This window comes from Anabrus simplex, chromosome 9 (genome assembly GCF_040414725.1).
Source record: "Anabrus simplex isolate iqAnaSimp1 chromosome 9, ASM4041472v1, whole genome shotgun sequence".
Taxonomy (NCBI): domain Eukaryota; kingdom Metazoa; phylum Arthropoda; class Insecta; order Orthoptera; family Tettigoniidae; genus Anabrus; species Anabrus simplex.
Genome location: NC_090273.1, coordinates 62715276 through 62736342, shown reverse-complemented (window position 1 = coordinate 62736342; position 21067 = coordinate 62715276). Strand labels below are relative to the sequence as shown.

The 21067-nt window shown below is 42.0% G+C and overlaps 1 protein-coding gene across 1 annotated transcript in view; it reads right to left on the bottom strand.

Annotated features, from left to right (window-relative positions):
- Positions 1-21067, bottom strand: part of LOC136880860 (uncharacterized) — a 344256-nt gene that overhangs the window by 177991 nt on the left and 145198 nt on the right. The window contains exon 3 of the mRNA XM_068229151.1: positions 4720-4855. Within this exon, the coding sequence (XP_068085252.1) occupies positions 4720-4855 (136 nt within the window). The remainder of the gene's footprint in view (positions 1-4719; positions 4856-21067) is intronic.

The window sequence follows — 21067 nt, the reverse complement described above, 5'->3', positions numbered from 1 at the left end:
ATATTTAAAGCTTGTACTATTTCACGCATACTTTTAACTGTAATATTCAAAAGGATGATATTCTACTTAAAATGTGTTAAGGGTTTCCCGGAGAAAGAAAAGAAGGAACGGAATAATGTCTGGAAAGAAGAGAGCAAGAAAATACAGAGAGATAATGAAAAACAATAAAGGAAGAAGGAAACAAACGGAAATGAATGCAGGGGGTTATTTTACATGGTCCTAAGTTGGTCAAAATCGATAAAAGAAAAAGAATGACGAACACAGGTCGCCACGGTGTCGGTTTTCTGTCTACACTAATCCCAGATAGAGCCCCAGCCCAGAAGAATATACGTGTTGAAATCTCTCTACACCTAAACGCTCGGCATTCACTTACTTTTAGCACGCCTCCAACAACCCTGCGATTAATTTTCCGGGCAAAATACCTGCAGCCATGGGTCTAAAACAGCCCCAGCATATTCCGTGAAAGAATTTGACTCCCTGTGACCACTAAAAAGCACAACATAACTGTGATTTAAGACTCCTTTCAATAGTGTTGGCTACAGAGTGTATGATTAGAAGCATTGTATCGATTCATTCAACGCTCGATAGCTGCAGTCGTTTAAGTGTGGCCAGTATCGGGTATTCGGGAGATAGTGCGTTCGAACCCAACTGTCGGCAGCCCTGAAGATGGTTTTCCGCTGTTTTCCATTTCACACCAAGCAAATGCTGGGGCTGTGCCTTAATTAAGGCCACGGACGTTTCCTTCCCACTCCTAGCCCTTTCCTGTCCCATCATCGCCATAGGACCTATCTGTGTCGGTACGACGTAAAGCAACTTGCAAAAAAAAGTTTCATTCAACTGTCCGAGTGAATCAAATCTCAATAACGGCGAGCTCACAGCACACGATTCAGCTGTCTCGCAGCAGACAGTGCTGAGTGGCTCAATCACGGATCAGTGAGGCACAATGCACACAGGTTCATTATCGGTACACTGGACATTGGCGGGGAGCCGAACTTCCCCTGCGGGCGAGACATACAGAGCCATAGCACACTGAAGGAATCATATGCTATAACGGACTGTCGTTCTCAGCTCATTTGAATATAATACTGACTTGAATTCCCTGTTCTCTTTTTACAGAGAGGTTTAAATAATATCTGGATTTATTTTCAGTGTTAAATAGGTACCGGTATTCAAAACATAATTTCATAATAGGCAATAGACTATTAAGTTATTCTATTTATTAGTTTAATGAATATTAGTATTATAACTTAGTTGACATTCGACAATTAATTCATCTCAGTTCTGTAGCCTCATGCTGATGACCCCTGAAAACTCTCTGTTTTATATTGGGAAGAACTGCTTAGTATTCTCTTAGTTCGTATGTCACATCATTGCACAAGACTTCAATTATCGAATCTCGAGATCGGTGTACGTGGACAGTGATTAAGTCAAAATTAACTAAAAAAGATGTTGAATCAGAAAACCGTAAATACAGTGAAATTTTCATGTTCTTTGAAATCATTAAGAAAATACTAGACAGACAATTGATAGTGTATCTGCCACCCAGGCGACAGCCCTAAATGCAGCACAGATATGTTTACATCTAATTCTGTATACTTATTTAATGGAGCTGTCACTGTGGGGGAAAGGCTTTATAACATCAAAACTTGATGCGCAGAGATGACTGCAGGAGAAATCTGAATCTGAAAGCTACAACCTGTGACAACGAAGTTTGGTGAGTGAAGTCAGATCGGTCGATCCGGCAACATTGGCGACACGCAACGCTGCACCTGTGTAACTGCAGGTTTTGACCACCTGCTCCCAACGTTGTTCAGTTGAGCATCGTGTGTGTGCCGTGTAAGACCTGTTTGACACTGCGCGTGTTTAGAGCGTTGGTTCTGAACTGCGAACAGGAACATCAACAACCAAAAGATCAACGTACCGTACAGTTTCAAGTGTGTGTACGAGTGGTTCGGCCGTTTTCGAGGAGGCCGGGAAAGTGTTTCTGACAACTCCCGTAGCGGAAGACCGGCGACCGTGACGAAAGCATTTAGAAGGTGAGGACATTAATGACGAACGATCGACGATGAACTGTGAGCATGATAGCGGATGAACTACAGATTAACCGTGAACCCGTGCGACATCCAACGAAACGTGATGAGGCTTTTGAACAACATCCCAAAGAAGCCTTCTTGCAAAGTTTCCAGGACATGTATTGCCGATCTCAGCAGTGCATAGTTATGGGAGGGGACTACTTCGCAGGACAGTAAGGTCACTGTCATGCATTGTTCATCTATGTTGACAGTACAGGACCGAACTTTATTGTCACAGGTTGTAGGTGACGAAGTTCATAGAATGAAAGCCACCATTGAATGCTGTTGCTGCTGTCTGTAAGTACACAGATATAATATGAGCGGTGAATGTAATGTGCCGTGAATCGGATCACTGTATCCATTCCTTAACGTGAACGGAATCAAATTAATGGGTTCAGTAAAATGAATCGAATATCCCATCATTATCTTTCAAGGAATGTCAAGGAGTATTTGGCTCTCTGATCCCATCGAAAATCATATTACGTTACTTGCTGAGTTGACTGGATGAAAACTGTGAGTTAGAAGGTAGCTTTCTATCCTTATTTTAATTGTCCTAGTCCCTTTTTAACACAGCTCATAAAATAGTCAGTTACTATAATGTGATAACGTGGAAGCGCTCATTACTAGGGCCCGGATATTTATGACCTGAAAAAGTATTAAAATATGACAATAAATGTGGCAAAAATGTTTGGGTCACATTTTCGAAATTTTCAAAACCATGCCGCTGTTTAAATTATTGAATATATTGAAAACACACTTTTAAAATCTGTCACATTTAATAGTAATAAATAAGTAATAATATTACGACCCTCCGTGGTTCAGACGGCAGCGCGTCGGCCTCTCACTGCTGGATACCGTGGTTCAAATCCCGGTCCCTCCATGTGAGATTTGTGCTGGACAAAGCGGAGGCGGGACAGGTTTTTCTCCGGGTACTCCGGTTTTCCCTGTCATCTTTCATTCCAGCAACACTCTCCATTCTCATTTCATAGCATTTATCAGTGATTAATATCACCTTGGGAGTGGCAACCCCATTGTAATAATAGCCTATATATGATTCATTCATTACATCCCTGACCCGGTCAAAGACTGGATAACAGGTTGTAGGTTTTCATTTTCAAGTAATAATATTAATTTTTCTTATTATATTTTGAATGTATTTACTCAATCCAGGAGGTAACTGTTGATTCGGAAGAGAATGAAGTACATGTCACATTTTGACGGGCGATCAGAAAGAGTTACAGGAGCAAATTACATACATTTAAAAAATTTAAAATAAGAACGATCTTTTATTTTCACGCAGCATTGAATAATAACGCGATAAAGACCGCTCAACATCGCAGGACATTATTGCGCCATATTTAAAATTCGTCAAATCATTAGAATTCAAATGTGGCTCACCTTCCTGTCGCTTTTAACTAATCTATCTCTTCCTATACAGGGTGAAGCGAAATTCGCGCACTCGGGCGTCGCAGCTCGACTCCTCACATGCCAGCAATAAAAAAAATGTCTCTCACAAAAGTTCGTCCTGTGAGTATATCCGGCAGAAAGAGAACGTTTAAGAATGGCAATCTGGCAACACTGTAACCACATGTAGGTTACTACCTCTGTCAGCACGTACTAGTCGTCCTGTACAGTTGGTGCAGTGGATAGAGTTTTGGATTAGCATGCAGGAGGTCGAGTGTTTGATCCTGGGTTGAGGCGCACTTTTTTTATTTGCTAATTTCCATCGGACATTACAGTAAGACAGTAAGACACCGTTTCTTAGGTCACATGCATCCTCCATTTACAAAATTTAGTAACGCTGAACACCTTGTAACGCACCTAGTAGATGAAGTGGTTCGAATAAATTCACGCCCACGACGGCGACGTGGAAAGGGCGTCTTTCAAAGCTGACCAATGAAAACGAATGTTCGTGCATTTCTACGATCGTAGTATGTAAGTGCAAATGGTTTCTAGAGGACCCGCTGCAATCGCTGTTGACGACTAAGATGCCAGATACCACACCACCTCGACTACATTTACGAAATAAAAAACATACGCCTCAAACCAGAATCGACCCCCTCGACTTCCTGCATGCTAACCCAAAACTCTATCCACTGCACCAACTGTACAGCACGACTAATATGAGCTGACAGAGGTAGTTACCCTACATGTGGTTACAGTGTTGCCAGTATGACACTCTTCAACGTCCTTTTTCTCCCGCATACACTCGCAGGACGAACTTTTGTGAGAGACATTTTTTTATTGCTGGCATGTGAGGAGTCGCGCTGTGACGCCCGAGTGCGCGAATTTCGCTTCACCCTGTATAGCTTACTCTCCTAATTCACATACATATTTCTAAGAAATGTAAGAAATTACAGACAACAATTAGGACATGTGAAAAATCCGTAAAATTACAACGTTAAAAGAGCCAAAATATGACTTTTTATGACTCGTGAAAATTGCATAATTTTAGTAACTGTAGATAAATTCATGCTTAACTTGTATTTTCCATGGAAATAATATAAAGAAGAAATATGGCATGCCATAAACATCTGGGCACTACTCATTACTAACTTATAGAATAACCAAGATAATGCAGAGCAATCAATAGGAAATTTAGGGCGACACCTAAATGAACACTTTAGGCATGAGCTGGTGTACTCACCAACTACCAGCATGTCCCCGTGGTCTGAGACTGTCTGGAATGAAGGTGCCTCACCGGAAACTTCACACCGATACTTGCCGGAAGCCAGCAAGTCCACGGATTGGAGGGTGACTTGGGTTGCATTCGAGTTGTCGGTCTGAAACGAATAACACAGTAGCATTAGAGGTCGGGTGGTATGTACGGTGGCTAAATATGATTATGATTGCTGCTTAGAAGTGTCAACTAAAGAAGTCAAAGTCCCCAGAAAATCCAACCCGGGTCCTCCGGAGAAGAGGCAGGTCGGTAGATGCAGAGTGGGTTTCGGCCCTTGGGTTTCGTCCCTTAAGTGGCCACGGCTGGGCTGTGGTCTAAAAGCTCTGTATTCTGACCGGCCAAACGAGCAGAGGAGAGGTGACCACGGCTCTACCGTGGCTCTACGCCTCTGCATTCGGGAAACGGGACAAGGCTGGTCCTCACAGCTGGCTCCAACCGTCGGCTGTCCTGAGAATGGTTTTCCGTGGTTTTCCATTCTCCTACACTAAGGCGAATGCCGGGACAGTTCGTAATATAGGCCACGGCCGCCCACTCCCCTCACCTTCTCCGCACATCTCTTTCACCGTAACAAATCTCTCGGCCTGAGAGACGGCGTCACCGTCTAAGAGGCCCGCCTCCCCCTTCAGGAGAGGAATGAAAACGTTTAGTAGTAGTAGTAGTAGTAGTAGGAGTAGTAGTAGAAGAGGCAGGCACACTACCACTGCTCCATGGGTCTAGCAATGGGATTTCTCTGCCATGAAAAAGTCATATAGGCCGGGCTGAGTGGCTCAGACGGTTAAGGCGCTGGCCTTCTAACCCCAACTTGGCAGGTTCGATCCTGGCTCAGTCCGGTGATATTTGAAGGTGCTCAAAGACGACAGCCCCGTGTCGGTAGATTTACTGGCACGTAAAAAGAACTCCTGCGGGACTAAATTCCGGCACCTCGGCGTCTCCGAAGACCTTAAAAAGTAGTTAGTGGGACGTAAAGCAAATAACATTATTAAAAAGTCATGTTATGTCTTCTAGATTTGAACCCGCGATCTTTGGATCCGAATGTCAACACTCGACTAGTAACTGACAGAGGACGCATAAGCGAAAGAGGGAGAGTAAAATGTTTAAGTTTAACCACGCGAAGGGCCGTAAAAATGGGATAATCAAGTACTGTACAGGCGTAGCAAACCTATTGCAATGTAAGTCAGAAGACTGAGCGAGTAGGCTAGGCGTTTTGAGTCACGTGCTGGGAGCTTGCATTCGGGAAATACTGCGTTCGAGCCCCACTGTTGGCAGCCCGGAAGATTGTTTTCCGCAGTTTTCCAACTTTATCCCAGACAAATGCTGCAGCTGTACCTTAATTAAGACTCTGGTCACCTTATTTCCACTCCCATCGTAGCCATAAAACCTGTCTGTGCGATGCACAAACGATAGCAAGAAAATAAAAAACATTTAAGCTCTATAAGTCTTTAGGCTTTTTCAATCGTGAAATTACCAGCGTTTCGCCCCAGTGTAGCAGTGGGCTCAACAGTTGGAATGCTACACCTTTCCAAGACGCTGGCGGCTAGTGCGCTGTTGAGGTACCACTGCAAGCCTCCATGTAGGACAAGACAGTGACGGTGCACTAGGGGAAGCATCTTTTATAAATGCCTGCCTTTGGCCTATATCAAAAATAAGGTCCCTAGACGGAAAAACTTTAATTTCATCCATTGCAAATGTTAAAAACATTTAAGCTCTTTAACTCTAAGTCTTCTTTTAAGAAAATTGAAATTTAAAAAATGGTGTCATATTTCCCTTTGGAAAATCAAGAGAGCATACTCTCATAATTATACCTCTCTGTCATGGCCATCCATCAATACTTCACATCCCAGCCCGCACGGTTGCTAGGGAACATCACGTCACACACCTTGTATAGCTAATTTCATACAAGTTGTTTTACGTCGCACCGACACACGTAGGTCTTATGACGACGATGGGATAGGAAAGGCCTAGGAATGGGAAGGAAGCGGCAGTGGCCTTAATTAAGGTACAGCCCTAGCATTTGCCTGGTCTGAAAATGAGAAACGATTGAAAACCATCTTCAGGACTACCGACAGTGAGGTTTGAACCCACTATCTCCCGGAAAAGGAGTAGTGTTACGAGAATGTTGCAAACTTTGGGAGTAAGGAGACGAGATGCTCGACTATGTGGTATGTTTCAGCTGTCAATGGAGAGATGGCGTGGAATGGCATTGCTAGATTGGTAGAATATTATGGGAGGAAAAGTGGGATTTAAATGTAAAATTACAATTGACAAACAAAGCATTATTACAGTGATAAATTGTTTGAATTCAGCGGAATAACTTCGCGAGAAGAAAAAAAGAAACTCAATCCTTTCAATTTGTCATAAAAAAATTCACCAAAATGACAAAATATCGATTTTTATCTCCGGAGTGTCGCCTTAAATTGCTTCTAGTTTCCTCGACTGTGTATCAGGGATGACAAATCTATGACTCGGCTGCCACTAGGCGACACGTGAACACGACATTCTATGGCTCGTCAGACAACATACTAACATATTTGAATGTTTTTTACAGTGTTGTTTACATGGCATCGAGACAGACGTGTCTTATGGCGTCGATGGGATAGAAAAATCATATTCAGGGCTGCCTCCAGTAGAGTTCAAATCCACTATCTCCCGAATGCAAGCCACGCGGCCACTTGCTCGGCCTTTGAATGTTTTTTAACATGGTGTCCGTCTCTTTGGTGTAGTGGTTAGTGTGATTAGCTGCCACTCCTGGAGACACGGGTTCGATTCCCGGCTCTGCCACGAAATTTGAAAAGTGGTACGAGGGCTAGAACGGGGTCCATCCTGCCTCGGGAGGTCAACTGAGTAGAGGGGGTTCGATTCTCACCTCAGCCATTTTCGAAGTGGTTTTCTGTGGTTTACCACTTCTCCTCCAGGCAAATGCCTGGATGGTACCTAACTTAAGGCCACGTCCACTTCTTTCCCTCTTCCTTGTCTGTCCCTTCCAATATTCCCATCCCCTCCACAATGCCCCTGTTCAGCATAGCAGGTGAGACCGCCTGGGCGAGGTACTAGTCCTCCTCTCCAGTTGTATTCCATCGACCCAAAGTCTCACGCTCAGGACACAGCCCTTCAGGTGGTAGAGGTGGGATCCATCGCTGAGTCCGAGTGAAAAACCGACCCTGGAAGATAAACGGATTAAGAAAGAAAGAAAGAAAGAAAGAAAGAAAGAAAGAAAAAATAAATAGATTGGAAATATAGTAACATAGGACATTTTAAAATTACGCTTTAATAAAGAAGTATGTGGCCTTAATTAAATACAGCCCCAGTATTTGCCTGGTGTGCAAATGGGAAAGCACGGAAAGCCACCTTCAGGGCTGTCGACAGTGGGGTTCAAACCCTCTACCTCCCGAATGCTGGATACTGGCCCCACTTAAGTGACTTCAGCCATCGAGGTCGGTCTCACTTCTATGACCGGGCGAGTTGGCTATGCGGTTGGGAGCGCCCGGCTGTGAGCTTGCATCCGGGAGACAGTGAGTTCGAAACCCACTGTCGACAGCCCTGAAGATGGTTTTCCGTGGTTTCCCTTTTTCACACCAGGCAAATGCTGGGGCTGTACCTTAATTACGGCCACGGCCGTTTCCTTCCAACCCCTAGGTCTTTCCTATCCATCGTCGCCGTAAGACCTAACTGTGCCGGTGCGATGTAAAACCACTAGCAAAAAAATTTATTCTATGGCCATATTTTTTTTACAAATTTTACTAGATTAAAGAAAAAATATACTTTACTCTTAATATTTAACTGGTTTTTAAAATTTAATTTTCAGTGATGTTTGCCAAATAAAATCATGAAATACTCAGTCGAATGGATTTATGTGTAATGCAATCCAATACCGCATATGGCCCTGAGGTTCACTCAGCCTACACCAAAAATGGGTACCAGGTTAATTCCTGGGGGTAAAGGCGGCCGGGCGTAGAGCTAACCACTCTACCCCATCACGTGCCGCGGTTAACAACGGTGGGAGCCTTTACCTTCCACTCCTCCAAGGGCCTTCATGGCCTGTACGGAGGTGTCTTTGTCTTTTGCAATCTAATACCTGAATGAAGTAAAATGAGGTAGTTGGTAAAGGTTTGCCATCCCTGCTCTAGATCAATTCTAAATAACGTGCGGAGAGGAACAAGTCTTTTCTTTACATTACATTAGAAGTCTTTGCAGTGAACTAGTAACTGTAATTCCTCGGTGTTTGACTCGGCTAGACTGGGAACACAGAGACCGTAAAAACAGAAAAAGGGGAAGTAATTTTGGAGGTGTAATAAAATTTTATTTTGAGCGTTAACATTCTGGTGCGCCAACTTCCCCGGAAGCTGTATTAGTTACACCTGACGCTAAACCCGCAAACCGTGGGGGAACCCCCGTCATTATTTAAAAAGCATGCGGTTGCTGCAATCTTTCTAAATGAGGTGCTCCATTTAAGCCTGTCGTAAATTATCTGTAGAATATCATTACCTTTTTAAAACTCTCAATATCGATAAGCCAATAAAAATCGGATTATGAAGCGTGGTTAGTCCAACCACCTGACACCACCGTCTGAACATGGAACCACAGTAACTTTCACTGTACAATAATAATTTATTACCGCTCTCAATACCTGATACAACATAAACCTCAACAAAATTAAAACTAGTATCTTATGTACGCGATGTCAGTCAGAATGCCAGATGAGGTCGACAGTCGTTGGCGAGTGTGAACAGTAGCGATGTTCGGGAGCGGACAGAGTAATCTAACCTTTAAAAAATCCACAGGCAAGCACCTCAATGTAGAAAACATCCTGGGGATATGAGCTACGAGTTTTAGGGAAATAAAGTATAATCAAGTACGAGAATTTATTCTTAATTTATTCCCGAAAATTACAATCGTTTTCAAAATAATCGTTATCCGGTCGATTAGATTAGCAGTTTGCCTTTTCCTACCACTACGAGCGCTAGTGTGAGCCAACTCTTATAACTACATTCGGTGTGGACATTTGTCAAAAAATCAAAAACTGGCTGAGTGTATTGCACGAAGGAACACATTACATAAAGAATTATGAAAACCAGCTAATTTGGTTGTGATTTGAATAAAAAGGAAAACGAGTAAAGAAACAAGCGATTTTAGGCTGATTTTCCGGAACTGCCTTTAGACCTGAAGTGATTTTCGAAATTTATTTCGTTAGTTTGATAAAGCTATCCAAGACTTACAATTTAAAACCTTGCTAGCCCTTTAGCCCTTTAGCCCTTTAGCCCTTTAGCCTTTATCACTTTAGCCCTTTAACCCTTTAGCCCTTTAGCCCTTTAGCCCTTTAGCCCTTCAACTTTGGGCGAAACTGAGGAAATTACTTACTTTTATGTTTTTCGTAGTATGGGGACTCCTACTTTGTCCGCACTCGTACATTTACTGTGCTTCACTGGAAAAGCATAGAATCAAGGGTACATTTTTGTGCTTAGAAAATGAAAGTGCGAGTTCAGATTCTTTATTCGTTACAACATGTAGAGGTTACAGGGGTTGACTTCACCCAGAGGGGAGTGGTGGGATGGTGGTGATTATTGTTTTAAGAGGAAGTACAGCTTGGCAGTAATCCCCTATTGACATTGATCAGAGAGAAAAGATCGAAGGGATCCGACACTTCGAAAAATAAGGTATCAGCCAAAGAAAGACAAGGGTCACGAAGGGCGTGAATATGAAAGTCCCCTAGGCGTCCTAAGCTAAGAGTCTCGGAGTCGGAAAAGAATAAGTGTTGGCCAACGGAGGTCAGATATGACAGATGATACTGATGAGCCTGTCACAAGTAAGTGGAAGCAATGCTAGGACTCAGCTAAACGCCCGTGGTCGCCAACCCAAGCTCCCAAGTCGCCTCTTAAGACAGGCAGGGGCTGTATTGTATGTTATTCTACCGCCCCCATCCACAGGGAGAGCTAATAATAATAATAATAATAATAATAATAATAATAATAATAATAATAATAATAATAATGAAATGTCGTGTGACTTTTAGTGCTGGGATATCCCAGGACGGATTCGGCTCGCCAAAGCGCAGGTCTTTCTATTTGACTCCCGTAGGCGACCTGCGCGTCGTGATGAGGATGAAATGATGATGAAGACGACACATACACCCAGCGCCCGTGCCGTAGGGATTAACCAAGTAAGGTTAAAATCCCAGACCCGGTCGGGAATCGAACCCTGGACCCTCTGAACCGAAGGTCAGTACGCTGACCGTTCAGACAACGAGTTGGATAATAATAATAATAATAATAATAATAATAATAATAATAATAATAATAATAATAATAATAATAATGGCGCATGGCCATAGAGGGGCCTGGTGCAAGTCTTTCTACGAGTAGACATCCCATAGGCGACCTGCGCGATTGTGAGAATGGGGCCCTATCTAAGATGATTTCTAATGATGAAGACATCACAAACCCTCAGTCCCAGAGCCAGACGAATCAACCAATTAAGGTTAAATCTACGACTTCCCGGGACCCCGTGGACGAAAGGCCAGCATGCTAACCATTTAGCCATGGAGAGGAAATAGGCTATATCGAAAGAAAAATTAATATATCCGCAAAATAATGGCAAGCTTTATGAATTGCGAGAAAATAAATGATATTCTAGATTATGTTAATATAAATCTATTATTATTATTGGCCAGCCCTGTGGTGTTAATGTAACGTGACTGGGTTCGTTTTTCGGCCAGTTAAAGGAATCATTCTTTTACAAGTTGCTTTACGTCGAACCGACACAAATAAGTCTGATGGTGACGATAGGATAGGAAAGGGCTAGGAATGGGAAGGAAGTGGCCGTGGCCTTAATTAAGGTACAGCCATAGCATTTGCCTGGTGTGAAAATAGGAAACCACGAAAACCAATTTCAGGACTCCCGAAAGTGGGGTTTGAACCCACTATCTCCCGGATGCAAGCTCACAGCTGCACGCACCTAACCACAGGGCCAACTCGCTCGGTCCCTAGAAATTTAATTCTGGATTGAGGGGTAGAAAAAGGGTACAGTGCACTGGACAGGAGATTTTCTCAAGCTCTTAGTTACAGGAAGAAAGCGCACAATGTGAAGATGGCACTACTGACCGAGTGTACATTGACGAACAGTGGTTGCCATGGTTATAATGATGTCTGGAAATTGATGACGAAAACTCCAGATGGATCCCAGTCCTTATAATATGAAGTATCACGTCTTCTGTTCCACTTGTTGAAGTACCATCAATTTTAAGAATAATAACCTAGTGGCTTTACGTCGCACCGACACAGATAGGTCTTCTGGCGACGATGGGATAGGAAAGGCCTAGGAGTTGGAAGGAAGCAGTCGTCGCCTTGATTAAGGTACAGCCCCAGCATTTGCTTGGTGTGAAAATGGGAAACCACGGAAAAGCATCTTCAGGGCTGCCGACGGTGGGATTCGAACCCACTATCTCCCGGATGCAAGCTCACAGCCGCGCGCTCCTGACCGTAGGCCAACTCGCCCGGTAAGAATAATAAGGAAAAACAAAATTTTCAAGACCGAATCTTATTTTGGGAAGTAATGTATCCTTTATTAATAGCTGGGTAAGTAATCTATATATTAAAGGAGTTTACTAAAAAGATCTTTGGCAAATCCGTCTGTATATTTTAATGGATCAATTTGTTTCATTTTTGTTTTATTCTCTCCAGAATTACCAGCCGGTGAATCATGACGCATTGATGGGTCTCTAAGTTCAGCCACGTTTGAGTAATCATACAATAATTAAATGTTCACTCCAATAATTGCAGGTGAAGGCTTACCCCGACCCGCAATACATTCTGTATTTGGCAGGTTGCTAAGCGACTAACACCTTCATTAATGTTCTGATATATGTGATCTTCATCCTTAGTGATGTCATTGCATGCAGCCATGTTTGATTACTACCTGTCAAGCCAGAGAGTATACACTTCCTCTGATCATGGAAGAATATTATTTTGTGCTATAAACTCTTTGATTCTCTGATCTTCCCCAGCTTCTAAATATACTCAACAGATCGAGGAGCTTTCCTAATAACTTACAAGATGCTAAGAGAACACATCGACGTAGGCACAGTCGGGAAGGCATCAAGTCGACTAGCCTTCTGTATGACCATTAATAAGCTGCAGGGACGAACTCTTGAAAAATTGGATGTCTGCCAGTATTCAGCCACAGTTAATTGTATGGTGCACTATCTCGGGCAAGATCGTTTGAAAATGTTAAGATCCAGATACGGCCGAATGGTCGGAGCACAGTGAATACTGTATGGAAATAAGTGTTATAAACTACATTACGATTGAATCAGTTATTATGTGCCGGTATTAATTAAATGTTCATAAAATTAATGGAAAGGGCAGGCAAAACAATATGACTACAATAGGCATATAAGGTCGACTTTTCTGACCTATTTATAACGAATGCTGCGGCACAGCACGGGTCCAGTAATCAGTATTATCATAAAGAGTTTTCCACTTGCTACAGAACCCCTCAATAATCCCAAACCCATTAAAAATATTGCAACGAAAGTTAATAACACTCATCTTGATTTGTAATGTATGTGACGACATCATAACATGTGCTAGATGTTGCCATTATTTGCGTCCAGCGTGGAATGAAACCGGCGTGCCATATTCTGGGAAGTTCTTACCAGTAAGTTCATTGCTACAGCTTTAATTTCTTCGATGATTTTTTTTCTTTCGAGGCTTCTGTGATTTTTCGATAGACTCTCCTTTTTTAGACGTCTTCCCAGAAAATGCCAACGGCCGTAGCCGTGTTGAAACACCGGATCCCGTGAGATCTCCCAAGTTAAGCAACATTGGGCGTGATCAGGAGTTGGATGGGTTGCCACGCGCTGTTGGTGGGGGGTAAGGGAATGGAGGAGCGGAAAGGAACTGGCCATCCTACCGTACCTAAACTTCGGCTCAGGAACACCTCTGCGGAGGTTCGGACCTGCCTTCGGGCAGAATAACCCTTACCTCCCAAAAAATAATCAGCTGGATTGAGATCGGGTGAATGGGATGGCCAAAATCCTTTCGAAATGACGCGATCACTAAAAAAGGAACGAATTCCAGACATGTTGTTATGTGAAATGTGAAATGTGGAATGTCGCTCCACGCTCCTGGAAATAGCCAATGAAGAGTTCCTCATTGTGTAATTGATTTCCGAAGGTGCTGAACATTTCCGTACTTGCAGCTGTGGTGATTGTTTTATCGAAGAATATTGGGACAAATATGTGCCATGGTGATATTCCAAACCAAACACCAATTCTCCCTGAATGAAGGGGTTCTTTATGAATCGTTCCAGATTTCAAGTTCATAAGTATTTAAAAATAAATATTTATCTATATATTAAAAGAGTTTACTAAAAACTGCTTTGGCAAATACGTTGGGCTGGTCTACTGGACTGATTTGCTTCATTTCTGTTTTATTCTCTCCAGAATTACCTACCAGTGAATCATGAGACATTGATAGGTCTCCAAATTCAGCTAACTTTGAGTGATCATAAAATCAAAGCATTAAATGGTAGCTGCAATAATTGCAGGCGAAGGCTTACCCCGACCCGCAATACATTCTGTACTTAGCAGGTTGCTAAGCGACCAACACTTTCATTAATATTCTGATACATGTGATTTTCATCCTTAGTAATGCCATTGCATGCAGCCATGTTTGATTACTACCTGTCAAGCCAGAGAGTATACACTTCCTCTGAACGGAACTATTCCCTGTAGGGAGGCTTTTTGATTCTCTAACCTTTACAAGCATCCGAATATATTCAACACATTGCACAGCATTCCTAATAACTTACTTGCTGTTAAAATGGAAATTCTAAGTTCCTAGATATTTTTCCACTAATACTGGTTAATAGAGTAAACGCCTGAAAAACCATACATCTAATTTTTGATCTGATTTTTGATATGCTCTATTGGTGGAAAAATATCTAATTCACTCCATGGGAACTTAAAATTTCCATTCGGAATTGCTAGGCGGGCATTAATTCCATTGTGGAGTTTTATCTCCCGTAGGCAGTTATCAGACTGCGCCTCTTAAATAGGCTTCTGATAAGTTCACCTGCATACACCCCAGCGTCAGTGGGTAGGGTCTGACACATCCCACTCTGATGAGTCTAGTGTCAGACCTGAGACGAAACGCTGGTTCATAGAATAAACGCCTGAACAAACATACATCTAATTTTTGATCTGATGCTGTTAAAAGAAAAAAGTCTACGTACAAATAGACCCCTTCATGACAAACGTCTTAGACATTATCTAAAAACACCTATCGAAGGATAACATAGTTACACTAGAAAGAGTGAAGGCGATGTATCTTAAACAGTTCTGTTCCTGGCAAGAAAACACTCCTTCGAGACCAACCTATGAGCTCACAATTCAACCGTTCTATTTAGAAGAACTGCGATGAAAAATACCATTGCCTTCTACTACATAATACCAAGCTTTACATCAAGAATTTCAGGATAAAAGCGCGAATATATGGATAGATTTTTTACAAAACAGACGGCACCATGACGTCACAATGGATGAATTCTGAGTACGAACTGCGGCATACCATAAGGCGCTTCTTATTGAATGTTCATAAAACCATTGAAAAGAGCAGGCGACAGGCATATCAAGACGAGTTATCTGACCTATTTGTAACGAATGCTGCAGAGCAGCGCGGGTACATTTGCTAGTATTTTATTGACTTTATTTGTATTTTATGTTTTTTTTCTAAATATATGAGGGTGATTTGAAAGAATCTGATGATGACAATTCAAGAACGAAACAGTGATTCTATTTTTTTTGCTAGGGGCTTTACGTCGCACCGACACAGATAGGTCTTATGGCGACGATGGGATAGGAAAGGCCTAGGAGTTGAAAGGAAGCGGCCGTGGCCTTAATTAAGGTACAGCCCCAGCATTTTCCTGATGTGAAAATGGGAAACCACGGAAAACCATTTTCAGGGCTGCCGATAGTGGGATTCGAACCTACTATCTCCCGGATGCAAGCTCACAGCCGCGCGCCTCTACGCGCACGGCCAACTCGCCCGGTGATTCTATTGTAATTAAGTTGTTTCTTTACCGCATTTTTATCTTTTTCAGAATTTTTTATAAATTTATTATTCAAAATTAGTTTCGGAAGACTAAAGAACCTAAGAGAGAAAAGAGATGGCTTCAGATATGACTAATTATTTAATTGCCACCTATTACAGAGCTCGCGTTCCAATTACACTGTGTGGTCGACACATAATTGGATTACACTGAGTAATCAATTACAGGGAGAAAGGAAAGGCAATGCTGTACAAGACGTAATTTCACAATGGAAATAAAACAACAAAAAAGGAATTATTGACAGAAATAGAATACATATGCAACACGCAAAGCAAAGCCGTTTCTGTACAGGTCACATAGACCCTTGGAGAAGTGGAGGTGAGGACTTCCATTATCCGTAACGGGGTGCCTCAAGCAGAATTTGTGTATGTTGGAGCATCGTATCAGATCGCTGAGTAGAATGGTGACATACTATTCCAGCTTCTTTTAGTACGTTACAGCGGCTAGAGAGTAAAGGCTGATTCAACACCCTGCCAACGTGTCCCCGTCGATTTGACCCATTTTCAAGTTGTCATCTCTGCATTCCAGGATATAATAATAATAATAATAATAATAATAATAATAATAATAATAATAATAATAATAATAATAATAATAATAATAATAATAATAATAATAATTGTACCGGGCGGTACACCTCCGCGCCGCTAATTCAAACATTGCGCCTGTTGGAACTCCTCTACTGGAGGAAGCCTGAACTTTAACAACCATGTTACTTCTAAAGTTTCTCAGAAGATGTCTCTACTGTAAATTTTGAAGTGTTCTGAACTATGTCAATTTCGATTCGTGTTTGTCTGCTCCATAGCAAGAACTTTGAACATTCTCTAACAGATATCTCTACCAAAACTGATAACGCTCTCTGGTGTAAAGGAATGAACAACCCGGAAGAAATTTAACATTCATAAGTTTTGTTTTTGCTAAATTTTGTTCTGTGGTTTGAGAGTTGGCAATATAATCCTTTCCTTCCGCCTGTTTTGTAAGTAGCCAATCAGGAATTTCTGTAATTAATTTTCCACCAATAAGGTGTTTCTTCTTCGTCTGGTGTATTAGTTTTTGCTGTTATCCAATAAAATTTTGTGGGCGGGTTGTAATCATTCATGAAACGTCTCGAATCTTCCGCGAGGGTATATAAACTGCTGATTTTCTGGTCTCCTCGCCACTTCAGTAACATCTTTCTTTGTGTGATTACGTAGCAGGGGGCGGGAAGCGCCTCTTTCTTCGGGCAGCAGTTCAGCCATCAGGTAATGGCCGTTTATAACTTATTTTCTTGCTAGCTCAGCAGTTTAACCCTCGGGGCGGGTTCGAAACTTTCCTCATGTAACCTATATTTAAAATGTAAAAGACACTTGGTATAAATTCTGTTTCCTTAACTACAAATTGGGATAGAGAGTGCCTAACCCTCTCGAGCTCCCATTCATTTTGTTTTGAGGTGACTACATTTTTATAACAGTTTCCCTTCTACTCGTAATGTCATAACATTTTTCAATCGTGTCACCTCCGTAGTATGGGAGTAGCCCTTGCATAAGTGGCCTAGTGCCAAATAGGTTTTAAAGAAGTGTATTAGGAGTGCAGTTTCGCCTCCTCTCAAGTTGGTATTTTGGGGGCCATGTAATTTTCCTGTTTCTTTATTGAATAGGCCTCAGTAGGTTGGGTATTTTTACCCCTGTTTTCATGTGCTTGGAGGACAGCTTGAAGGTGGAGTTTGGTGTGGCCTTTGATAGGCTTGAACTTTGAAAGCGGGTTGCTCTTTCTTAAATTTGGTTTCTGTGTGCCTCGAGCAGGCTTTAATGAGTAATAGGGAGCTAGTGCTCCTGGGCATGATTGGGGTTTTCTGCCCCTTTGTTAAACCTTGTGTATAAGTAAAGTTGGGCTCATTGCTCAGGGATTGTGTTTCTGGAACTCGAAGCCCAATATACATTAATAAACTGTAATTGTACATTCTTATTTTGTTGCTATATAACTAAGTTCCTGTTGTACTTGTTATTTCTTGATCTCGAAAAGGAAATATAACCTTGTTGAATTTTAAATTAACTTTAATTTGGTAAGTTGAGACCTGTTCATCCCAGCACCTTCTTTCACCTCTAACTACCAGGGATAACTCCGTAACAATAATAATAATAATAATAATAATAATAATAATAATAATAATAATAATAATAATAATACAATAACATACACAGCGGGTGAGTTGACCGTGCGGTTAGGGGTGCGCAACTGTAAGCTTGCATTCGGAAGATAGTGGGTTCGAACCCCACTGTCGGCACCTCTGAAGATGGTTTTCCGTGGTTTCCCATTTTCACACCATGCAAATGCTGGGGCTGTAAATTAATTATGGCCACGACCGCTTCCTTCCCGCTTCCAGGCCTTTCCCCTCCCATCATCGCCATAAGACCTATCTGTGACGGTACGACGTTAAAAGCATACGTACATACATCTTCATTACAGGCTGTTATGCCTTTAGACTGCAAGCCCCTGTGAATTTACCAAACGTCGCCACAATCCTCCATTTGTAACTAGCTCTATGTCGTCGTTTAGTTCCTATATCTCTTGTCCTTAAATCATTAGAGACTGAGTCTAATCATCGTCTTTTTTTCCCTCTCTTCATTCCTCTGACCCTCCATAACAGAGCCCATTATTCTCTGGGTAAGCTATCCTCCTCCAATCGCCTTACATGCCCCACCACTGAAGCCAGTTTATGCGTACAACTTCATCCATCGAGTTCATTCCTAACTTAGCTCTTATTTCCTCATTCCGACTTCGCTCCTCCCCTTGTTCCTACCTGTTTGTACCAGCAATCATTCTCGCTACTTTCATGTCTGTTACTTCTATCCTATAAATAAGATATCCTGAGTACACCCAGCTTTCACTCCCCTAAAGGAGAACTGGTCTGAAAACAGACCGATATAAAGATAGTTTCGTCTGGGACCTGACTTCCTTCTTACAGAATATTGTTGATCGCAACTGCGAGCTCACTGCGTTAGCTTTACCGCACCTTGATTCAATCTCCCTCACTATAGTACCATCCTGGGAGAACACACATCCTAAATAATTGAAATTATCAACCTCTTCCAAATTTGAATCCCCAATCTGACATTCAATTCTCTTGAATTTCTTGACCACAATTTAGTCTTAGAAAGTCTATTTTTCATACCATACTCTTTGTATTTAGTCGTCAGCATAGGCCAGACTGCTTACTACATTTTCACCTACTAAATCTCTCCCTGCAAATTATACCTTTCAGCACATGATTCGTGTGAACTATAAACAACGAAGGTGGAAGATTACAGTCTTGTCTAACCCCTCTAAGTAGCTCATTCTACTATCAATTCTCACTGCAACCCAATTCTCAATATAAATGCCTTTGATTGATTTTTATAATCTCCCCTTAATCTCGTAGTCCCCCAGTACGGCGAATATGTTTTCCCTCGGTACTCTGTAATAATAATAATACAATGGCAGCAGCTACCGCGTGAAGGCAATTTTAACTTTGACACCATCTGGCTGTCTGTTCTTCAATTTTGACATTCCGTTTTATTCCCGGCCTACTAGATGGCAGAGCAAACCGACTCTCTCTTGGGCGTCTATGGATTAGCTTTAATTGATTTTTCGGGTGAAATCAAATGTTTTACCAGTGATCTTTTACATGCCGACATGTTACGACTTGGAGTGTCAAATGGACTTTTTTCTCACTTCAAAAATCCAACAATTTCTGTCGGGTTTGAACCCGCTATCTTAGGATTCGGAGATCAATGCTCTACCACAGATCCACAGAGGCAGGTATAATAATAATAATAATAATAATAATAATAATAATAATAATAATAATAATAATAATAATAATAATAATAATAATAATAATAATAATTTTAAAAAGTAAATACATTATGCTTGCTCTAAATCTAAACAATTTCTGAGGTTTTCTTGCCGCAATCCGCCTGGCTGAGTGGCTCAGACTGTTTAGGCACCGGTCTTCTGACCCCAACCTGGCAGGTTCGATCCTGGTCCAGTCCGGTGATATTTAAAGGTGCTCAAATACGTCAGCCTCGTGTCCGTAGATTTACTGGCACGTGAAATAACTCCTGCGGGGCGAAAATCCGGCACCTCGGCGTCTCCAAAAACCAGCGAAAAATAGTGGGACGTAAAAACCATAACATTATTATGATATCTGTCGCAATCACGTTTTCCACAAGCATGCTTGATTTAGTCCATGCGCATGATATTTTCTTTCTATGCTTGAAAATTATACACGATACTTTTTGAAAAATGATGTGAGCAGAGGACTTTATTATTTTTTTATACCACCGATGTTTAGAGAATTTGAATAAGATACGCAAATTAGTCAATTAGTATTCTTAAATACATTTTGCTCCGCATATATTCTTCTTCTTAATCTGTTTACCCTCCAGGGTCGGTTTTCCCCTCGGAATCAGCGAGGGATCCCACCTCTACCGCCTCAAGGGCAGTGTCCTGGAGCTTCAGACTCTGAATCGGGGTATAAAACTGGGGAGGATGACCAGTACACCGCCCAGGCGGCCTCACCTGCTATGCTCAACAGGGGCCTTGCGGAGGATGGGAAGTTTGGAAGGGATAGACTTGGAAGAGGGAAGGAAGCGGCCGTGGCCTTAAGTTAGATACCATCCCGGCATTTGCCTGGAGGAGAAGTGGGAAACTATGGAAAACCACTTCCAGGATGGCTGAGGAGGGAATCGAACCCCTCTCTACTCAGTTGACCTCCCGAGGCTGAGTGGACCCCGTTCCAGCCCTCGTACCACTTTTAAAATTTCGTGGCAGAGCCGGGAATCGAACCCGGGCCTCCGGGAGCGGCAGCTAACTAACCACTACACCACAGAGGCGGACCATTCTCTTTCCTATTCTTGAAAATTACACACGATAGTTTTTGAAAAATGATGTGAGCAGAGCACTTTGTAATTGTTTTAATACCACTGATGTTTAGAGAATTTGAATGAGATATGCAAATTAGTCAATTATGTTCTTAAATACATTTTTCTCCGCATATCATTAATTAAAAATTGAACGTCAAACACTACGCAGACAAGATTCGATCCGGGAATAACAAGTTTATGAAGCGAAGAGTTTGTTCGTTGCGCAGCATGTTCGTAGTGGGATCGAGTTGTGTGAAATCTTGTGAAGCGATCTGGAAATCTTCAAATTCCATTTTCTTACAACTGGTTAGGAGCTGCACCTTGCAATG